This window comes from Micromesistius poutassou (genome assembly GCF_964030765.1).
Source record: "Micromesistius poutassou genome assembly, chromosome: 6".
Taxonomy (NCBI): domain Eukaryota; kingdom Metazoa; phylum Chordata; class Actinopteri; order Gadiformes; family Gadidae; genus Micromesistius; species Micromesistius poutassou.
This window is the reverse complement of record NC_140276.1, coordinates 6,435,588-6,444,871: the sequence shown is the minus strand read 5'-3', so window position 1 is coordinate 6,444,871 and position 9,284 is coordinate 6,435,588. Positions and strand designations below refer to the sequence as shown.

The window sequence follows — 9,284 nt, the reverse complement described above, 5'->3', positions numbered from 1 at the left end:
CACTAGGCGATTAAGGCACATTGCACCCACCTGCTGGCTTAGGAGACATCAGGATGAGAGGAAGCTCTGCAACCACATCACTGAAACACAGAAGTTGAAGATTAATTGTTACATATACTGCATGCTGTGATGGAAAAATACATGTACAATACATACATGTTGTACAAAAATACAAAATACAATACATACATGTTGTTCACTTTTAATAATTTAAGCTTTTTTTTTTTTTCCCATTCCTTGTAATGTCCAGCCACCCTGCCTAGTGTTATTCAACGTTAACATTTGTGCCTGGGGTGAGACGGTCACAAGAGCCCAGGGATCCCCTTATGCGTTCTTCTGCGTGTTGAGAACACAGGTAACTCTCTGTCCTCTATAGGTAAACATTTCCCTGATTTGATCATTGACAATTGCATTGTGGGGAGGGATGCAAAGTTGTTTAAATAGCTCTGTGAAACTGTATTCTGGGCTCACTCTGCTAGAGAGGAGACTAGTGTATGCATACATTATAATAGTGTGATACATTATAATTGTGTGATATTTTGCATTTAGAAGTCTCATCTGTCCTAGACGCAATATCTCATGAAGAAATTGCCACGACAATGCATACTATTTTTTGGTTCAGTTGGCTATTCACAAGACACCAATGAAGAAGAATGTGTGTCCATTCAGAAGGTCTCTCTTACCTTCCTGTAATGCTCCCCAGCAGGCTGTGAATAGCAGGATATACCGATTAGAGCTATTTTGCCTATTGGCAAAGAGAGTAAAACCAACAGGTATAAGGCAGGAAGTGTAATAGTGTATAGCTGGACCTTACCCTCCACTGGACAAAGACACGCTGACCTTCACTTTATAGGAGATGATGATACCCTGCATCTCCTTCTCACCAGTTTGGCATCTGGGAAAACAAAGCAAGGATAGTCATGCTTCCAGAGGAAGAGGATGGTGTATAATCACACGCACGCAGAGGAGAACGGGACTGGGCATGCTTGTTCGTACAGGGTAGTGGAGGCCAGGTTGGTGTCTCCGTCTTTCAGGCGTCCGTCCACAGCGATACCCCGCTTCTCACTGTTGTTGGCCAGCAGGGGGGTCACAGTGAATACCTTCTCAAAGGTTGAGTTGGCTTCGACGGTTTCCCTAGAGTGTGAGGGGTGTAACAGTTAGTAGAGAGTTGCAAACCAACAAAAATGATATGGATTAAAATTAGCTTGAATTTGAAATTAGGTAAACGAAAATGAAAAGTTGCGTCAAAATAAAAGTATAACAATATAATAAGTGTTTTACAGTGAGTGAGTGAGTTTCCGATCAATCACATGATTATGTTGCATGTAAATCAACGGTGTTACCTGCCTGTAGCAGAACATGTGTTGTATGGAAGCCTTACCCAAACTCCTCACTGCACACGGACTTAGTGTAGTTGTCAGACGAGTACAGAACCACAGCGGTATTCTGCTCAACTAATTAGAACACAAAACAAACAATATTCATCATTAGGAGGGATCTGTATGGACGACTACTACTTAACACAATGTCTCTACCCCCTGGTCTTTTTTTGCTTACATACCTGAAATTTTGATTTTCTTCACAGTCTTACTGCTGTCATTATTGATTTTTACTTTGACAGAGATCGGATCTCCGTGGCAGTAGTTCTAAAAGAAAAGGTTCAAATTAATGCTTTCATGTAACATAACCATATATCATGAATACGAGTGAAAACTTTTTGCGTTGTCCTACCTCTTTTCCCAGAGAGGCCGACAACTGAATTGGCGATGTGATTTCCGCCGCGGGCCCGGCGTTTGTGGCAGCGGGTGAAAACTGGATCTTACGGATCATCAGACGGCAGGTGTCCCTAAAGCGAGAAAATAACCACAAGGGGGAGAAGACTCAGTGTGACGCCCCCGTCCATCTTTACTACGCAGCAGAAGATGAACGTATGAAAACAGAGAACGAATACTCACTTCTTATCAATGACCTCGTCGGCGTCATCAGCCGATTTGGCCATGTAGGCCTTCAGCTCAAAGTCTACACCGCACGACTGCAAGAAGAACACACAGAAAAACATGTGATTGACAGTTCCGAGGAGAGAGAGAGAGCGTTGAGAGAGCGGGGAGAGAGAGAGAAACAAGAGAAAAAGAGAGGGAGAGAAAGAGAAGGAGAGAGAGAGAGAGAGAGAGAGAGAGAGAGAGAGAGAGAGAGAGAGAGAGAGAGAGAGAGAGAGAGAGGGGTGGCGGGACTGTGTCGAGGAGGGAAACAACAGTTCAGTTGTAAACATACCTTGCCGCTGTCATTAGGCCCGGGCTGCAGAGCGACTGAGCATGGCAGATTGGAAGGCATCTATTACAGGCCGACGAGAAAAAGAAGGGAACTTTCATGAAAGTGGCAGTGAATGAATTCAGTCATGGATTTTATTCATGAATCATTGAAATTGATTGCAATTAATCCCACAAACATTTGTTCTGAATGTGATGAATTCCTACGTTAATAACAACAAAAATAATTAATAATAATTGATAAATGAACGTTTGTTAAAAACGTGATTTGGGTTAATCCGAACAGGACAAGAAGAGAAATGTTGAGTCTCATAGAATTCCTTCCTGTACCTCAAAAGCAAAGTGGTGAGCCTGATCCCCGGCTTTCTTCAACAGACTTTCTTGCATGGGGGTTTTGGCAATGCCCCCTGCTACGACTGGGAAAATCTGCACACGCTTCACCCAGATATCTCTTCTGCAGGACATCCCAATCACATTCAGGTCATCAGTGCCGTAGCGGAAAGCGCAGGCGAGGTACACGAACACTATGAAGACAGAGGACGTTTGAGTTAGCGCTTGTGTGGATGGTCAGGGGAAATCAATTAGTAGTTGCTTCTGAAAGGGATTATAGCGGCCAGGGGAGATTGCGTTACCTTTTCTGCCATTGAGGTTTGTAGGGTCGACCTTAACCACCCCGTCTACAAATAAGAGAAGATCAAATGTCATCATTCAAAACGATTTGTAGCGCTTCAACAATCTTTTTAAAAGATTTATAATTTAAAAGGATTGTTGAAATGAATGCAGAAAATGCAACGAAATGCTAAAAGAATGCATAAAACAATTTTCAAAACTCAAAATCATATTTCTTCTCAAAATTCCCAAGTTCCCAATTTCACCAATTCTAATGTATAATCCAATTGTAATTAGACAATGCAGATATTTGGGTATATCATAATTATAGCACCACACACAAAAAGCTTTATTACACATAGCATGTTGTGATTACATTTTCCAAATAACACAGATACCCTTTTCAAATCTCTTTGCTACTCACCGACTACGTCCACAGAGGTCAGATGGTCCACAAAGTCTCTCCTCCCCAAGTAGAGGGTCATCTAGGTGGAGGAAAAGAGACGGAAAAACACTAGTTACTTCATGGACACTCGTAGGGGGAAATCTGTATGGTTGTCATGTTGTCCGAGAAGAAACTTACATCCCCATTGCCACTGGTCTTCTTGAAAACTCTGGTTTGAGAAGGACAAAAGGCAAAGGACAGCATCTTGTTAATGACTCGGGAATAACTTTCACGCAATAACACACCCAACACAATGTTGTTCGAGCAATCAATACATCAGTCCCAAAATCAACCAATCCAAATCCGGTATTTTTCCTCTTAAGGGGGTATTTCAAGGCAGGAGGTTTACAGAATATGAGAACAGGAGATGACACAAACAAAGTATCAATCATCCACACAGGCAAATAGACAAACAAGGATCTGGTAAGGAAGACTGACGCAGGGAGGCCGACACTAGTGTGCAAAACTGTTTTATACTTAAAAGTGAAAAGTGCTTTACACATTACAGTGGAGCACTGATCAGGGTTCCTGTTTACCTGGAGACACCTAGAGGTCATAGTATATCACTAAGATTAGCCAATTACAGCGACAGAGCATCTGCTGGTGGCGATGGTGTAATCCGGACAAGCACGGACAACTATCACAAAGCGTCATGATCTCGTTGTGAACATGTATCCTGTTTCCGTTCATACTGCTTCTTAAGCTGACAACTGACGATGTGTTCTTTGGTCACTCATGTGACCAAAGAACATATGTTTCCAGCTCTTATTCGATTTGGATGAGTAGATTTTGACTATTGACATCAAAGTGTCATATCACATGAATATATTATAAGATGATATTTAATTCCACATCTTGTGCCCAGGTCTTGCGGCGTTCACCATCATCACACTAATCAGTGCTCTTTTAAGACTTGTCTTAGGCCCTGTCCCAATTCTCTCCCTTCCCCTATAGATTTGAGCCCTAACCCTAGATATTGCGCATTCCTGCGAAGGGGTAGGGTTGCTGTTTTTCCCTTAAAATCAACCCTTCAACGCTAGCCAGCTCAGTAGCTGGCTTGCAGCTCAAAGCAAGTGTTCTTGTTAAGGGGAGAGAGACGGGACTGGGCCTTACTCTCTGCTCTCCCCTGCTTCTCGCTCAAGGTGAAATCCGCCCAACCTGTCCTATCAGGACATATATATAGCCTATAAGCCCAAAGGCAGAGGTCAAACATGTTTATACTAAGACGTTACAGAGGGGAGGTCGTGACCCCCAGCTTCTATGTTATTATGGGATTTAACCTAATCCCGTCTTCTAGGTTCTTTTTTAGCAGTAGGCCTCCCACTTTTAGAGTTAACATTATGAGACTGTTTATGTAAGATTATTACAGATAGGTTTCAAGGTTTTATTAGGATTAGCCTGGTAAAACCAGCTATTCTTCCTGGGGTCCTCATTTATCACTGAATACAACTTTGACAAAAACAAACAAAAATAGACGAGACAAGACAAGCTCCCAAGGTTAAGTGCCATTAACAAACATACAAGCTACTATTGAAAATAGTACTCCTACAGATCTTTATAATGTTAATACTATCCCATAGGGTATTAAAGTGTCACGCATCTCAACAAACATGTAGCCTTGTTTGTTTAACACCAATATTAGCCAAATCCTACCCAACACACATACACAACCATAGCATATAGGCAAAACCTAACACTATAGGCAATTATATCGCATTCCTTGACAAAAGATACTGTTTTAGTAAGAATTTGAATGTTCTCTTGATATTCTGTTGTGTGATATAACTAGGTAAAGCAGTCCATTCACTAATTCCTCTATGTACCATTTTTCTTTTCATCGCATTGGTTCTCACTCTGGGTAATATGAAATGGTGTGGAGGTAGAGATTGTTAAAAGGGTAGGGCAGGAACCCCTGGTGTGTGATGGTTTCTTTGCAGGTCATGACATTGAATGACATTGAAACCAAAGGAGACTGAGTTCGCTCTGAGACGATAAACCTCGATCCTTAAAGCTGTGATGGCAACGAAATGTTCCAATCCCCGGAACTGTTTTGCATCCTTGCACTTTTTTTCTGCCAAATTAAATGTCTAAAAATAAGGCTTACCTCTGTGGTATTTAATCTATAATGGGACTAACCTGGTTATTTCAGAATCAATATCTTTTTTTCTATTTAGCATGTATTTTTGTGTGTAAAGAGTAAATGGTCAGAAGGCCAACTTACTTCGACATCTCGACAGGTTAGTTAAGGGTTCCTGCAAATAAGACAAAAAGAAGACATAAAAAACACATATAGTTCACATATTTATTCTAGTTGTTAAACTATTAAGATGAGGCCCACTAAATTACCATGTGCCTACATTTTTTCCCAATAAACAATCTCTCAAGTATAAATAATATGAATAACTAGATGATTACAACTACAATTAATACTATTCATAATAACAATATCAATAATATAATTTACAATCAATAACTGTATTATTATTATTATTATTATTATTATTAATAATAATAATCATCATCATCATCATAATGGTAACATGTAAATATTCATGATTATTGTTATTATGTATGACTAAATAATACATATGAATATACATGTGCATTTGTTTTTAATTGATTGAATCAAAGTCAAAGCCACAATATCCTTCAGGAGGCCCAGACCACAGCTCTAATGTACAATCATGCCAACCTTTTGAAACATACCAAAATAAGTCTAAACATTTCTGAAAACATCCTGTATACAGGTTGACAGGCACACATCAAGATCCTATCTTATTTCGATCTACTACCCACCCAAAGGTGACCAGTTTGTCTACTCACCTCAGGTTTCCAGATATGTGTGCTATGTATTCCGTGACAGTTGTTTCTGTATGGTGCTTTTAAGAGTCCGGCCTGCCTCTTATAGGCAGGTGGCCCGTCCCTCCAGCTTACCGCAGCTTGTCAACCCAGGTTTCTATTTTAGATACAACCAGATTAATCCATTAGTTAGGTTGTTTGTCTTCAAAGGTAGGTGTGCGGAAGTGCTGCTGTACACGTGGTGAGCTGTTTTGGTTGGTTTCTAATTTGATCAACTATTGAGCTTTGTTTGCCACAATTGCCATTGAATAAGAATAAGCTGTATGCTAATGTTATGCTGAGTTACATTAATTTGAAACATAACATAGGTGAGATAAGTTATTTTACATTTACATTGATATGTAGGCCTACTTATGTTTAATGAAGAAAATCTACAAAATGACATTTTTACAGTTACATTTTGCAGAGTGCAGTGTGACTTTCTAGAATGATGTATCATATGTAGGCCTTTAACATCTTGTTATGAGCCAAATGCAGTGGTAGGCATAAGTTTAGGCACCCATGCTAAAGTTGACTAAAAAGAGGAATAAAAAATAATCTTTTGGAAATTAATCTTAATGCCTTAATTAAATAAATGAGGAAAAATCCAACCTTTAAGGACACCAATTTGCTTTGTGAATGAATAATGTATCGTAAATAAATAAATGTTCTCCATTAAAATACAGAGTGCATAAGTATAGACACCCCTATGTTAAATTCCCATAGAGGCAGGCAGATTTTTATTTTTAAAAGCCAGTTATTTCATGGATCCAGGATACTATGCATCCTGATGAAGATTGGCATGGTTTCAGTTAGCCTATTAGCTGTTAGTTAGCCTAATGATTTCTCAATGCAAATCAAACCAGCTAATAGGCTAACTGAAATAAAACCATGCCAATCTCTCGGTATGGTGAAGGGTATGTGATGATGTGGGGCTATTTTAATTTGAAAGGCCTAGGTGACACTATCAGGATGCATAGTATCCTGGATCCATGAAATAACTGGCTTTTAAAAATAAAAATCTGCCTGCCTCTATGGGAATTTAACATAGGGGTGTGTCTGTATTTTAATGGAGAACATTTATTTATTTACGATACGTTATTCATTCACAAAGCAAATTGGCGTCCTTAAAGGTTGGATTAAGTTCAATTTCCAAAAGATGATTTTTTATTCCTCGTTTTAGGCAACTTTAGCATGGGTGCCTAAACCACTACCACTGTAAGTTGTATAACTTTTAATATTTCACAAAATGTCCTGTTGGGTCATGTGTAGTACACCCTCGGTTTAAAGATCCAGCTTTGTCGTTACTTTTTCCTGGCAGGCACTCCCCACACCCCCATACAGTTTACCGTGGACATAAACTCAAATCCATCAGAAGGATTTTCAGCACAACTCATCACCCGCACAGCTAAATTTAATTGACAACAATTAGTAGGGGTCAAGGTGAAAGATTTGCAGATGATCTCTAATGCCTTGCTGGACCTGACGTAACCTCTCTACCAGGTTTTCATGAATTAAATTAAATGGATCTCTCTGTCATGAAGGGACATCTGCTAGGCTCTCCTGAAGCCTGACCATGGAAGACCACTCCTTTTTGGATGAACTCTGTCTTTCCTGGAATGCCATTCTGCTGAATGGAACCGACCTCACTGGAAGCTTGCATATTCGTTAGGGTTTTGTACCACAACCACAAAGGCTTGGTATCCCATGACTTGGAACATATATTGAGTGCTATAGTTCAGTTTGAGGTGCCAGCTTTTTAATTCCTGCATTTAATGTCTGAACAGTGATGTTTCATTTTTATTATTTTCTTGTTGTTTTGTGTGAATATTCCTTAACTCTCACCTAAACCACTAATACAGTCTATAATTTGTACAATAAATTCGTTTTTCATTAATGTATTACTTTTTAAAATATTATAATAAATATATTTTTGTAGTATTATCACATATTTTTGGTGTCCTTATAGTTTTCTTCTGTAAAAGTGACGTCATTAGCGGTGTGTCCTAGCAATGAACCTTGAAGACGTACTTACTGCCATATTCAGCTCAAAGATTCTTTCAAAGATGTTCCCGTTTGTGGGTTGGTCTGTATCTGCAGATCTCTCAGAGCTGAGGATTAGGTTTAGGACCCAGGGTTTTCAGTGCATGGGCTAGCCTCTTAGCAGAAAAGCCTCTTACCAGTCTGTGCACCTCTTGCAGCTTGATGCTTGACTTCTTTTAAGAAAGTCTGAGCTGCTGTAACAGCTTCTTGAATAACACCCCCCCCCCCCCCCCCCATTTTAGCCTACCTAAAGCATTTTAGTTTTAAAGTTTCTTTGTTATTGTTGCTGAGGTATTCAACAATTCATAGGGAATAATATATTTGATTGCCTCCTTAAAGTTGATTAAGGCCATTTGACTCCAGTGGGTAACACACTAAGTCTGACCTCGGAGGTCACACCTTGTCACCCCATAATCCCCTTATAGATAATCTTGCCCCGATTTAGACCCATACAACAGCCTGACAATGCTGCTCCTTATAGTACATTGAACCATATGGTTCAACCTTGTATCCTCAAATACTCCCCAAGAGGCACAATACGATAGAAATGCTTCCTCCAGTACTACAATATTGGTGAATATTGTAGTTAAGCAAATAATCAATTACAAATCAAAGCTCATTTGTCGTGAAATGCCTGTGTGTGTGTCATTTTGGCTTTCTATGGCAAATCGTATTTCTTTACACATACATCTATTTTTAAGTCTTTGTTGTACGTACACTGTTTGGCCGGTTCCTGAGGTGCTTGCGTGTGCTTGTGCCTGGCATAGTGTACTACTACTGTGCACTCACTAATTATTTTATTCCACAGTGCATGGTAGGTATAGGTCTACTCACAACATTTCTTTGACACTACCGTGAGTACGAAAACACTGCCGGTAGTCAAGCTCTGGTAAGAATCTATTCTTGATTCTTGATTATGTGGCGAGTTGTTTACGAATGGATCAACACAGTTACAATGTACAAACAAACAAACGGAGTGCAAGTGGTTGCAAGCCGAACAGGATTTGCATCCTGCCGTCTGTAAAAGTAAATATCATTAATGTGGCAAATGTCAAATGATCTCTACTTTGCGCGTAGTGAGT

The 9,284-nt window shown here is 39.7% G+C and overlaps 1 protein-coding gene across 1 annotated transcript; it reads right to left on the bottom strand.

The window, feature by feature from the left end:
* Window positions 1-38: 38 nt before the first annotated feature.
* On the bottom strand, window positions 39-3,525 carry arr3b (arrestin 3b, retinal (X-arrestin); the record flags this gene model as incomplete). The annotated part of the gene is made up of 12 exons (XM_084469124.1): window positions 39-66; window positions 684-707; window positions 815-895; window positions 997-1,134; window positions 1,382-1,454; window positions 1,562-1,646; window positions 1,732-1,846; window positions 1,956-2,032; window positions 2,272-2,331; window positions 2,598-2,791; window positions 3,301-3,361; window positions 3,460-3,525. The coding sequence occupies 12 exons, from the start codon at window positions 3,523-3,525 to the stop codon at window positions 39-41; spliced, it is 1,002 nt and encodes a 333-aa protein (XP_084325250.1).
* Between the last annotated feature and the right edge of the window lie 5,759 nt (window positions 3,526-9,284).